Source organism: Pteronotus mesoamericanus, unplaced genomic scaffold (assembly GCF_021234165.1).
Source record: "Pteronotus mesoamericanus isolate MK-2021 breed Mesoamerican mustached bat unplaced genomic scaffold, CSHL_Meso_final contig_32, whole genome shotgun sequence".
In the NCBI taxonomy this organism is placed as follows: Eukaryota; Metazoa; Chordata; class Mammalia; order Chiroptera; family Mormoopidae; genus Pteronotus; species Pteronotus mesoamericanus.
Genome location: NW_026555134.1, coordinates 2,701,354 through 2,714,850, shown reverse-complemented (window position 1 = coordinate 2,714,850; position 13,497 = coordinate 2,701,354). Strand labels below are relative to the sequence as shown.

General features: G+C 54.2%; 1 protein-coding gene across 1 annotated transcript; it reads left to right on the top strand.

The window, feature by feature from the left end:
- Positions 1-1,865: 1,865 nt before the first annotated feature.
- On the top strand, positions 1,866-11,645 carry RP1L1 (RP1 like 1). The gene is made up of 3 exons (XM_054575971.1): positions 1,866-2,478; positions 4,739-4,877; positions 6,493-11,645. The coding sequence occupies exons 1-3, from the start codon at positions 1,870-1,872 to the stop codon at positions 11,643-11,645; spliced, it is 5,901 nt and encodes a 1,966-aa protein (XP_054431946.1). The 5' UTR covers positions 1,866-1,869.
- Positions 11,646-13,497: the final 1,852 nt, after the last annotated feature.

Here is a 13,497-nt window from a genome sequence, read left to right as displayed (position 1 = left end):
CAGCTGCTGCTGTTAGCGGGAGGTCTGAGAGAGCAGCTTAAAGGGATTAGTTGAGAGGGAGGAGGCTGAAGAAACTAATTATAAAGTTTGTGCCAGAGATGAGAGAGAATTACAAGGCCTCTTTGTGCACAAAGATTTTGAAAATGAGAGGAGAATCCTTTCTCCTAAGAGGAATGGGGTAAATAGAAAGGCAAGGTAAGGAAGGGAGATGTGGGCGCTGGAGGAACTGTAAGCAGGAGCCACAGCTGCAGCAGGGAAGGCCTCAGGCGCCTGCAGTGAGCACACCCGCTAATGAGGGTCCTGCATGGCCTGAACCATGCGGAAGCAGGGATGACTCCTCACCTGATCATAATTACTCAAGTGTCATCTTATTGACAGGCCTGGGCCCTGGTATGAGGCTCTGTGAAATATCTGCCTTATTAGTCAGTATGGATTTCCTGGGCCCCTGCTGTGTGCCAAGCTTGGGGTGGGCGCCCTGGGGAAGCACAGGTCCTGCCTCCCAGGCCTTGGGGTAGTTGACCAGGAAGGATACAGCTCAGGATGGGGGAAATGTCAGGGAATCATGCTGAAAGTGGGGGTTGCTCCAGACTTGGGGGCTGGGGAAGTCTCCACCAAGGAGGGAAGCAAGGCAGGGTAGAGAAGGATGGGGGTCGCCATGCAAGGGAGCCTGAGTCAGGCCGCCTCACTGGAGTGGAGGATTCCTGTAGGAAAGAGCAGGAGCTGAGGCTTGGCGGGTGGGCAGGACCAAGATGGAGAGGCCTCAAATGGTGAGATGAGGGGCCTGGGCTATTTCTGCAGACACTGGGAACCCCTTGAAGGGCTGGGAGCACAGGAATTATCTGCGTAAAAACTGGATTTCAGGACAGAAGGTCAGCAGGTACGCAGAACAGAGCAGGGTGCGGTGACCTGGTCGGACTCAGCCTTTGGCGAGAGTCCCAGGTGAGGCAGTGAGCTCCACCCCGGTGGGGACAGAAACGAACAGCTGGATGAATGACTGTGACCCAAGCATGGCTGGCCCGAACCCCGAGTCTCCCGTGTTGGTGGGAGCAGGCTGGGGTACTGATTGACAGGGTTCACTATACATGTCCCAAAGATTTTGAATGGATATGAGGGAGGCATTCTTTTCATTTGAAAGCAAACATCACTATATAGTGGAGAAAGCATGCAACATGGAGAGGCAACACCCTCTTTGGATTACAAGTCTCCTCGTCTGCCCTGTGGCCCCTGAAGGGGTTGGGACTGAGGGATTCTGCTGCAGGCCTCTCACCTGGTAGTTGAAGGATGAAAGTCCAGAGTCCTGGGCATCCCTCAGGGCCACACGTAAGTCTTTGCACTAAGGGGGAGTAGGCAAGGTGCCCAGGCCTCCTGACTGCTTGCCCTGTGCCCTTGCACTTGCATTCCATGGTCTTCCCTTGACTTACCCACCTCTTTAGGAGACTACAGGTGGTAGAATTGAGTAAGAGAAACAGCAAGCAGAGGGAAAGGAATAAATATGTACTGGTGCTTGCTCTGTGTCTGGTGCTGTATGTGCATCAACTTGTCTGCCCATTATAACCACTCTGCAGAATGAATATGGCTGCACTTGGCAGGTAGGACCCTCAAACACAGAGCATGTCATTCACCTCCTGAGTCACATGGAGTAGAGGGGTGGGGTAGAATTTGAACTCAGATCTATCCGAAGCCAAACCTTTGTGCATTCCTTCTATTCCTTCAAAAAGGATGAACCTGCCTCTTGAGAGCCGAGTGGAACAAATCTGGATCGGGCAAGAACCACCTCTATAAGGAGGAGCTGAGAGGAAATGCAGCATCTCTTGGCTGCTCTCTGACTCTCTTCCTTTAATCAGTTTCAGCTTCCTGGGCCTCCACACCATGAACAGCACCCCGAGGGATGCCCAGGCCCCCAGCTACCGTGAGTGCCTCCTGCCTTCCGTGGCCCGGGCCCCCTCTGTCACCCAGGTCACTCCAGCCAAGAAAATAACTTTCCTCAAGCAAGGGGATCCCCAGTTTTCTGGGGTTCGCCTGGCTGTCCACCAACGCACCTTCAAGAGCTTCGGGGCGCTGATGGATGAGCTCTCCCAGCGCGTGCCTCTCTCCTTCGGGGTGCGCTCCGTCACCACGCCCCGAGGTCTGCATGGCCTCAGTGCCCTGGAGCAGCTAGAGGATGGTGGTTGCTACCTCTGCTCCGATAAGAAGCCCCCCAAGACCTCCAGTGGGCCAGGCCGGCCACAAGGGAGAAGCCCCTCTACTCAGCAGTCCCAGGATGTGGAAGGCCAGGGCAAGGCGCCAGGAACATCCTCCTCCCGGAAAAATCCTAAAGCCCCAAAGAGAATACTGCTGGTGAAGAATGGGGATCCTCGATTCCAGCAGACAGTGGTTCTCAGTCGCAGAAATACCAGGAGCCTGTCGGCCTTTCTCAGCAAAGCCTCGGACCTTCTGCACTTTCCCGTGAAGCAGGTGTACACAGCCAGTGGGAAAAAGGTAGGCTGTTGGGGTGTGACATCTTCTTTAAAAAGTCCTCTGGACCCCAGGTCAAAATACTTGGATGGAATGGGGAGGTTATCCTCAAAAAGAGGCAGTGGTTGCCCTGCTACTAATTAAAGGTGGGCAGAGTGGAGACATTGAGTCAGTTAATCAAACAAACAATTGTTATTCATATTTTTAGCTACCATTTAGCGAGCCCCAGGCACTGCCTTACATGCCTTCATTCTTTTCTTATCCAACTCTCCTATTATTTAATCTATTGCAGGGAGAGTTCAGTGCAGGAAGCAGAAACTACTTGAAACACCTTAAGTAGAAAGCAGGACAGTAGGGGGCTTCCTTCGGACAGGATGAACTGGCGGGGCGAATCTGGGCTTGCAGGAATGGCTCCCAGCATTCCGCAGGGAAGCCACTGCCCCGGGCTGAAGCTGCAGTGATTGTGGAGTTCAAGCAGACTCCTCGGCTGCGGCATCCAGGCCTGTGAAGCCGAGATCTGGAGACGGCCCCATCTGCACTTCGGCCTGCAGGAGCACTGGGGCGCTAGGTCTGGCCACTGCTGCCTGAGCTGTCATCGTCTCCTGAAAATGTGTTTAGAGCTTTTGAAGCCCTGCAGTCCTGGAAAGCACACCAGAAAGAGAGTGGAATTGACCTTGACAGATCTAGGGCATAGCCTCCATCACACAAATTTGTGAGGCAGTTAATATTATACCATGTGTAGAGTTAAGAAAATTGAGGCCCATGGGTCAAGTAGTTTGCTCATAGTTGTGTGGCTGGCAAATGATACAGTCAGCCTTAAGGATTTCAGAGTTGTAATGGCAGAACCTTTCTAAATTGTGATGCATTTGCTATGCACTGGCCTGCGCTACATGCAGATTTTACAGACGAGTAAGACTAGGCCCCTACTTATCGTCCGTTGGCTACAGTTCAGTGGGTGTGGTGAGAGAGCGAGAGCAGGTCAAAACAAGTTAATTGGAGAAAAAAATTAGCATATTTTCGGAAAGATTTGATACAGAGCTATTAGCGTTTCTGTAAACAAAGTAGACTCATTGTTTCCCAGGACAATCTGTGTCACATTTATTCGTCTGTGGGTCCTTGGCTGGATGGGCCTCTCAGTGATGCTCTTTTGTTTCCATGAGTCCTAGACCACACTCTCTTTCTCAAATGGGAGCATCATTTAGCTTTCAATTCTATTCCTTGGAAAAGTCTGGTTTTCTAGAAGCACAGCTACATCTATACATTGATAGATTTGGTCATGTTTACATTTTTATGATGGACCAGAAATCAAAATCAAAAGAGAAATGTCCCTGGTTGTTCAAAACAAAATTTTAATTAACTGGGTTGAAAGATCTGGTGGACAGCAAACTTAATGTCATTTGGGGAGGAGAAGGTGCAAGTGTTCTCTCCTTTTTCCATTCCCTTGTTAATGGAACATACCCTTCTAATTTGAGAAAATGAAAAAGAACAGATTCAGCACTTTAAAGATGGAACTAAATTCCGCAACAGTGCTCATTATGATGTAAGGCTATAAATAGTGCAAACCCTCACATAGACAGGGGCCTCAGGGCCAGGGGAGAGTTTTCGAAAAGCAGGAACCTGTTTTCTGGAACTCAACCCAGCACTGACGTTGCCTGCTCCACTGGCAGCCCAGGACATCCTGGTGGGTGTGTGGAGGGATGTCGGGGGCGGGGGGAGGGGGGGTGACACAGAGTCTGGGCAGGAGCCTGCAGAACCCTTGGAGGAGCCTGGGATGGAAGGACCACTGGTGCAGAGAATGGTGCCTTGCCCTTCTCCGCTCCGCTAAGGGCAGAGGCAGAGGCGAAGGGCCAGGTTATGCTGGAAAACACAGATAAACCCAGGAGAGGACTCTGCTTGGGGAAAGGGTGAGATAGTGAATCAGGTCTCCCTGTGGAAGCTGGTGGCTTTAAAAAATGCCAGTTCTGGAGGGTGCAAGTGTGGGCAGGGAAGCAGACCAAGGGCTCCAGGAAGTCTTTTGCACCTGAGGCCTCCGGAATAACATTTACACCACTGGCCTCCCACTGGGAGGAAATAGGTAGGGAGGAAGATAATTGTGGAAGGACCACAGTCTTCAGCTGGTTATGGTATTATGGCAAGTGGAAGGGACCCTTCCCTTGTATCGGAAATCTGGGGCAAGATGGACAAACAGGGCCAGAGGGAGTAGGTACTTCCTTTATCTGCATCTTCCCGAGCAGAAGGGAGGTTCTGCAGACCAGGCCTCCTGACTCATGCTCTCCTCCTTCAGGTGGATTCCCTGAAGGCTCTACTGCACGGCCCCCCAGTGCTGGTGTGTGCTGGTCCTGAGTCCTTCAGACCTCTGGCAACGGAAGGTGCGAGAAGTGGGACTGAGATTTTATCGGGTCAGACTTCAAGGAACAAAAACGGTGAGCTGGTTTTGGAGTTTCCCGCATGTGATTTGCACAGGATAGTGTTTCAGGAGAGCTGGGAAGGTATTCTTTCTAGATAACTTAGGACACCTGTCTTTGGCCCCAATTCTTGGGCAACCAGTTGGTTGGGGTCTCTCTGGTCTCTTCTTCCTCTTCTCGTTGCCATCAACCTTAACTGGGTTGAACATTTGGGGTATGAGAGAGAGGATTCTGGTACACAGAGAATAGGGATTAAGAGATCTTGAACTCTAAGTTTCTGGGACCTAATATAAGCTTTATTAAGGGCCATGGTGAGCAGTGGACCGTGGCTATTGTGGCATTTGCATCATTTAAGAGCCATGACTCCCTTAGACAATGGTGGGGGCCAAATGGACTAAAACTAAAGATAATCATTGGCCATTCATCCAACCCATTAACCTAAACATCCAACCACATATCTGTCCAAAATCCTACTCTTTGCCAGAGCTCAGGGTTTGTTATTTAAAAAACAACAACAAATATTTCTTTAAAAGCACAATTAACGAATGTAGAATAAGAGTTTCAGCAAAGTTATTGGAATGACAATGGGCCAATTTTGGCGAGTAAACAGAATCAGATCCTCTGTGGAAAGCTGTTAAGAGATGACAGGAGCGTTGTCGGTGGCGGTGGCTGCCGCATGCGAGGTACACCAGGTACAGGAGACCCAGAGACCCGGTAGCCGCAGCTGAAGGAGCCCCCGTCTCGTTTGGTGCTCATGAAGGGGCAGAGCTTAACAAAACTTCCTCGTGCTCAGATGGACTCACGGCGTCTGTTCTTTTGCTGGCCACAGGCCCACCTTCTACTAGCTCCTTCCTCTGGCCAAGTGTTAGCTAAGGAGATGAAATGAGAAAGTACCAGGGGCTTCATTCTTTCTTGAGGTGACTATTTGCTATCCTCAGTAGCCCCCTTTTTTTTCATGGGGTGCAGGCTTGACTGTCAGGGCCTGCTATTGTGTGTCCAGGTCCCTCCTTGCAATCATTTAACAACCCCAAAGCTTGATGAGTATTAGGATGATAAATCACCACTAATAATTGCAAAGCACTTTACAGTTTACGATCAGGTGCGTATGCAGCAGCTTATTGATTTTGCGTCCTGTGCTGGGGGTGGGCGTGAGCAGGGCTAGGAGTTCGCTCTGGGCGCGGCTGCCCTGCCCGCCACCTCTACTGTCTGTCAAGAATGCACTTTGTGCTGGCGACTCTGCAGGAAGTTTTGTTTGCCTGCGTTTTTTTTAAAGGAAATTTTGTATACCGGTACATTGCCTGGCATTGTCTAAACACACTTCCAAATAGGTACCATTATTCTTATTTTACAGCTCAGAAAAGAGACGCTGCCAAAAGCTACACAGCTAAAGAGTGGCAGGGTTCAGACTGAATTCAGACTTCAAGTTCATCTCGCTTTGCTCTGCTGGTTCTTACACAGCAGACTGTGGATATGTGCTCTGGAGTGGTTTCTGCCCTTCCTGTGTGGTTTTGGGGGTGGCGCGGGTGTTTAGGTGGTGAAAGGCTCATGACCAGCCTTTTTTCTCTTGCCCTGAAGCTCCCGCCAGCAGCTCACTGTCTTCTCCTCTTTCTTCTTACTCTTCCTTGTGTGCCAGGGAGCTGGGGCCCCAAGGCCAAGCAGAGCGTGATCCACTCAAGGTCCAGGTCGGGCAGCAGGCCGCGGCAGTGTCCCTTGTTGTCGGAGAGGTCTGGTCTCAGCGACCCCCTGGTGCCCCTGCGTCGTGCCTGGATGGGACCTGCTCCCGACGGGCACCCTCAGGACACGCCTGCCCAGCTCGGCCCGTTCGTGGCTGGCGATGACGTGGAGAAGAAGGTCCACGTAAATGAGGATGGCAGCCTGTCTGTGGAGATGAAAGTCCGCTTCCACTTACTGGGCAACGACAAGCTTCTGTGGTCCAGGAGGGTTGGGAGAGCCAGCGCCCTTGCAGTGGCCAGACGGGGGAGCCCGGTTCTGGGGGAGGCGGACCCCCTCCGCTGGGTGTGGGAGGGCCACCCCGGGGGCTCCTCAGAGCCTGGGGCACAAGGACTGGGGACCCGAGAAGTAGGATGCGAGGAAGCCTTTGAACGAGGCCAACGGCAGCCAGCGTCCAGATGTGAGATCTGGATGAACCCCCTGTACGCTGCCCAGGGAGAGGGGACGGCCGCTCGGAGGAGGGCCGGGCCGGCCCCCTATGCCCACCCCAGGGGCCGCTGGGGCCAAGGGGTTGCTGGCGGGAAAAGCAGCAGCAAGGACAGCGTCCGTCCTGCCTTCGGTGACGGACCCCCCGAAAGCTTGGAGGCAAACTCCTCCTGCTGTTCCAGGTCCCCAGAGGGCAGCGCAGGCAGCTGCGACCTGCATCCGGCCTCAGGGGTAACCTCCCAGAGACGGCCAGGGCGGGAAGCTGGCCGCACACCCCAGGCCGGTGGAGGCCCAGGCCCAGAGGGAGCAGGGCAGGGCAGCAGCGGCCACTGCTGCCGGAAGCCCAGGACCCGACGCATGACAGGCACCCTTTCCGACTCCTCAGCGAGGGCCGGGTCTCATGAGGAGTCCGGTGAGAGGGGTGAGCGGCACCAAGGCCACCCCAGCAAGACGACGGCCGTGACTTCCCCACGGAAAGCTACCCATGGAGGAGGGCCCTGTTCCTCCACCATGAATCTCTCATCTTTGAAGAACAAGGACTTGTGGGAAGAGGGGGATGTACAAGGCTCTGGACACCCCCAGGCCAGGGATGGGTTTGGGATGCAACTGCCCCTGCCCTCGGACCATTTTGGCTCTGGGGACGTTGCAGAAGCCTGGTCCCCACCTTCCACCGGCACCTCAGCCACAGGCAGGAGAAGAAAGCAGGAGAGCAGAGTTGGTGCTGTGTCCTCACCCAGCATTCCTGGCCTTGGCCAAGGGGCCGAGAGAGGCCGCCCCTGGCAGCACCACAGCCGAAGGGATGCCCACTGCCCACTCAACTCGCCTGTGTCCAGGCAAACACCCGGGCCTCCCAGCACAGGCAGGGTCTGCCCAGCCAACCCAGCGCCACACTTTTCTGGAAGCTCATCAAGCGCCAAGAACCCAGCATCCCAGGACCCAGGGGCACCCTCCTCTGCCTCTCATCCTTCCCAGGATGCACGAGGGGTGAGCAGCACCCCCCTTACTCCTGTGAGCAATTTAGACGGTGCTTCCAATTTCTGCGGCCCCTACTCTCCCTCTGCTGAGATCGAAGGGAATCCTGAATTTGGGGCCCACTCCCTTTCCAGCTTATCTGACTCTTTCAGCTCCCAAGCCAATGGCCAGGGTGGAGATGCAGGAGGCAGCGCCCCCAAGCCCTCCTGGCCCTTGCTTCTGCCAGTTGGACAGCAGGAGGGGGGAAAGGCAGGAGTCCACCAAGAGGTCTGCTGCTCAGAGATGGGCCCATCCGGGGTCTGCAGCACGTCCCGTGGTGAGACGCACGCCCCGCCCCAGGGCAGCCAGCAGCCCCTCTCTGAGGCCTGCCTGGTGCGCAGCAGCCACTGCCCTACTCCCCCCGAGGCATGGCCCTCTGTCAAGAAACACCCCTTGTGCAGCAATGGGGACCACAGTGTTGACTGCAGGCCAGGGGTCGCCGAGCCGGGAGAGGAGCAGCTAGACGTGCAGCGCCCACGCCCCCCCAGCTCTCAGGCAGGGGGGACTGGGAGAGCGGTCAGAGCAGCAAGAAGGGCCAGCCTGGGTCCCAGGCCCAGGAGAATGTGCCAGGGGCAGGTTGCTGGTGGAGGGGCCGGTCTGGAGGAGCAAGAGGACGATGGCAGCGTGACACTGGGTGCTCTGCCCCAAGCCTCGCCAGAAACCGTGGTCCGTGATTGGCTGAGCAACATCCCAGAGGGGCCTGAGCCTGTGAAATATGAGACGGTAGATGACAGCGTGGACGTAGCTGGGGATGGCTTGGAAGGCCCCACGGAGGACCCTGTTGACAAACATTACCCCCAAAGCCTGGAGGAGCCAACTCAGGCCAGGCAACTGTCCCTGGAAGGGGCCACCAGTGAGAAAGCAGAACCCGAGGGACCCCTCCCAGTGACTGGTGACACTGGTCCCCAGCCGGGAGAGGGTCTTTCTCACAGTGGAGTTTCAGAAGCCCCCACGGAGGCTGGAGCAGTTGGAGGAGCAGCTGGGGACTGTGGTGTGGGCCAGTGCGTGCTTCCCCTCAGGGTCTCTGCCCCCATACAGATCATGAAAGCGCTGATGGGCTCCAAGCAGGGCCGGCCCAGCAGCCTGCCCGAAGTGTCCGGCCCCGTGGGCAGCAGGCTCAGCCACTCCGCCCAGGCCCTCATCACATGCCTCGCCAGGCTCCACTTCTTCGATCAAGATCTTGGGTCTCCTGTTGGCAAACTGAGGTTCATAGACTCTCCTCGGTACCAGGAGCTCCTGAGCACCTTCCAGGCCTTGTGGCCAGGGTGTGGCCTGGGGCCAGGTGAGCTGGACTCAGGCTTCCAGCAGTTCTGTAGGTGCCAGGCCCTGCCAGGCCTCAGGTCCCAGGCTGTGACTGAGGACTTCACACCAACATCCTCTTCTGGTGTGGATGTCGGAAGTGGTTCTGGAGGCTCGGGGGAGGGCAGGGGGCCCTATGCCGTGGACTGCACCCTGGTCTCTGAGAGGATAGAGCTGCCCTTGAAAATCCCCCAACAGAGGCCTGATTGCAGAACCTCAGAGAAGCCAGAGGAACTGGGAAGGCAGCAGCCAAGTGATTGCATGGCCTCCTCAAGTCCTCAAGCACAGGCTTGTGCCACCAGGAAGGACGAGGCAGAGGGAAGCAATGGGGAGCAGACGCTGGGAAGTAACCCGGACCACGTAGTTGAGTGCATAATGCAAGAGGAGGCGGTGCAATTAGAGAAAATAACAGAAGAAAAAGAAAGAGCAGAACTGCAAGGAGATGGTGGATTTCCAGAAGAAGAAAGAACCACGGGACAAGAATTGTCAGGGGCTGGCTCTCAGGAAGGGGTGGGTCCGGGGGACGATGAGAGTGTGCAGGAAGAGGAAGCAGGAAGAGACCCTGCCTCCGCCATGCTGCGCCCTGCAGGGAGGAGAGAGATTCGGGCGGAGACCCTTGGGAGCCTCGAGAGGGACTCACATGCCGGTGGGAGTCAAAGTGATTCCAACACTGAGCCTGGTTTGGAGAAGCTGCCCAGAGCAGCTGGGACAGGCCATGAGCAAACCCAGGCCAAGTTCACCCAGCGAACTGGAGAGATGGGCCCTTCTACAGCTCGCAGGGTGTCTCCGGACCCTGATCCCCTCTGGGTGTCCAGTCTGCTGAGGAAGATGGAGAAGGCCTTCATGGCCCACCTGGCCAGCGCCACAGCCGCACTCCGAGCCCGCTGCAGCCTGCCGGACCATGCCCTGCTGGACCAGATGGTGGCTGAGCTGCAGCAGGATGTGGGCCAGCGGCTCCGGGACAGCACCGTGAAGGAGCTCCGGAAGATCCAGAGCCGGGCAGGGAGGAAGGCACAGGGGCCCCCCAGGGTAGCCCTCAGGTGGGAGATGTCCCAGCAGACAGAGCAGCGCAGGCATCGTCTCCGGGGCCTGCGCAACCTCTCGGCCTTCTCCGAGCAGACCTGGGCCCAGGGCACCCCCTCCCTCTCCCTGGAGGACGGGCCAAACATCAGTGGAGCCCTGGGGACCCTGCTGGATGGCGAGGCCGAGGGGGAGGAGTTCTGTCCCTGCGAGGCCTGCCTGAGGAAGAAAGTGATCCTTGTGTCCTCGAAGGACACAGTGGGCATAGCCAGCCCACCCATCAAAGAGGCCTTTGACCTACAGCAAATTCTGCAGAAGAAAAAAGGAGCGTATGCTAATGGGGAGACAGCAGGGATGGCCCCTGAGGATACAGGGATGGAGCTGCTTGAGAGGGACCCCTCGGGGACAGGGCCTATCCAGGGAGCTGACAGAGGCCTGGAGCTGGGCTTAGGTCGGGGCACTGGGGCTGAGGAGGGGGATGAGGATGAGAGCAGCCAGATCCTCGGCAGCGGGGAAGATCCAGGGGGAGCAGAGGAGGGTGCAGCTGCTCAGAAGAGAGGAGAGAACACAGGCCCCTGTGCAGGCCACCACCTGGAGACAGCAGAGTGGGAGGCACAGGGCATGGGGAACAGGGAAGGGGACACAGAGGAGGGCTCTGGGGCCAACCGAAGGCTGGAGAGCAACCAAAGTCCCGGTGGACAGAATGATGGTGCCGATACCATAGAGGCCCCAGAAACGGAAGGAGAGGGACAGCCAGCGTCGAGGGGAGGAAGTCAAGGTGAGAAAGAAGGGAGTCCACAGGCTGGCCTGAGGCAGGGCCAGGTGGGCGAGGCTTCTGGACACAGCAGCCCGGACCAAGAGGGGGGGCCCACACCAGCCCCTGCCCCAGGGGGGGACACGCCTGGCCAAAGGTCAGGCCCGAAATCAGGTCTCTCCTCGTCCAGAACATCGTCTCTGGGCAACTGCTCTCAGCTCTCCCTGAAAGGCTCTGAAGAGGAGCCTCCAAATGGAGACATGAGGACCTCTGGCTATGAGCCCAAGGGAGTCCCTGGTTCAGAGATAAAAGTCACAGGCATGTATCCAGAAAGCTCCACATCTGAGCAAGAAGGGCCCTCCCCGGGCTCAAGGACTCCAGAGCGAGGGACAGGCTCAAGTCTGACCCCAGAGCCCAGAGCAGGCCAAGGCTCTGACTCAGAGGCCGAGAAGGTGGTTAAATGTCTCTCTGGGACAGAAAGGAAGCTTAGAAACCTCACCATGGACAGGACCGATGGCTTTGGCCAAGACGATTTAGATTTCTAGAGATCCAGCTGTGAGGTGGTCATGAGTCTGGAGCTGTTTTCACTCGTATTTTGTCTACAAGCCCAAGTGTGGCTCAGTCCCCAGGTGATGCACAAAGAGCGTGGGGGAAAGATCAAAGACACATGGAGGACGAGGCCACACCATGGCGTCCTGGAGTTCCGGAGGGCCCGCCGGCCGCACTCTGTGTGAGGCGGCTTATCTCAGGCCTGCCTTGTTGTCGGAGGTCAGCCGGCCCCTCCGTTTCCCTGCCGGGCCCAGGAGGATGGAACTGATTGGAAATGCTCCAGGAGAGTTTTTGTTTGTGTGTTTGTTTTTTTTGCTAGCAAATGTTTCTCTCATTCTTTTGCTTATTGATCTCCTGTTATTTTTCTCCTTGGCCTCTCTTGGCACTCACCTCGTTCGACTTTGAGGTACTTTTCTATAGTCTTGAATATATTTGGTGACTCTGCAGATGTGAAAAAATTCAGGGAGAAGCAGATAAATTCAGGGTCATTGGGCAAAGTTTGTTCTCAGCCCCAAAGACCAAATGTATTTCTTTAATTTGTGTATATACTTTGGGGGTAATGGAAAAAAACTGGAACCTGCAAAAAAGCAGAAAGAAGGAAAATTAACCACCCATGATCCCATCGCTGAGAGATAATTTGTGTTAGAGGTTTGATGTTTTTTCTATCAAATGATTTTTCTAACCATTTGATAGTGGATGTCACCCTTATATGCTACTTTTTTTTTTTTAACTTTACAATGTAAGAATTTCCCCTCTTTATCTCCAGACCTTCATAAACCTATTTTTAATACTTGAATTATACATCATGGGAATATAAAATACTCTACTGCACCATTTTACTCTTGTTGACCATTTAGATGGCCGTTGTCATTTTTTAAAAAACCTTTCCCCCTGAACTGCAGATGATTTATTTGGGACAGATGCAGAGGCATGGAATTCTTTTACGGCTCTGGCTATCCTGCTGCCAAACTGTTTTTCTAAAGGTCTGTGCTAATTGACACACCTGGCCTGACACCCTCCCATCCGTGTTTGGTCTGGTCACTAGAATGAGAAACTTTTTGCTAACTTTATGGGCAAAAACAGCGTCTCGCTTTAATGGGGTACTGTTTTAGATATACTTGATCGTTAATGAGATCACAGTTTCCTAGGTTTTTCTGGAAGGTTATGTGCATATAAAGTATATGTGTATGCCTTTTGCCCATTTTTCAACTGGAAGCCTACTTTTTAAAAAGTGAATTTATTTCCATATGCCCTTTATAATATTTTAAAAGTTTCATTTATTATTTTTGAGATGTAAAAATCGCCCATTCTCCGTCTCCTGCAGCCAGCCGTGGCCTGGGTCCCGCCTGGGTAGGGAGCTTCTGCACGGGACAGGAGTCCTCATACACAGCCATTTGGTGTATTCAGACTAATGCAAAGGGAAGCCTACGCTACAAGAACACGTGTTGCTCGCTGGTCATCTAACTGGAAACGTTAATAATAAAAATAAAGCAGGTGCCAGGCCTGGGCTGTGTCCTCAGGCCTGCAGTCATTGTTCCACTCTGCTTCTGAGGGCCAGACATGTTGTTAATAAAAGTATATGTGTTTTTAAAATTTCTGTGGAGGTGATACGTTAAAGTGTTTACATTAAAATTCTCTCTCTCTAAATAGGAATTAGTATCTTGGCCAGATGCTCCTAATGGAGTAGATTGCATTGTGAGCCTGGTTTAGATATGGTGATATGCAGAGATGTCCAGAGCTTGTCACTCGTAGTTGACATGGAGCTTCCACTGTGCACCTCTTCTGTGACTTAAGTCCCAAGTCATTCCCCTGCGAAATGTTCCAACCATAACCTGTGTGTCTCCCCAA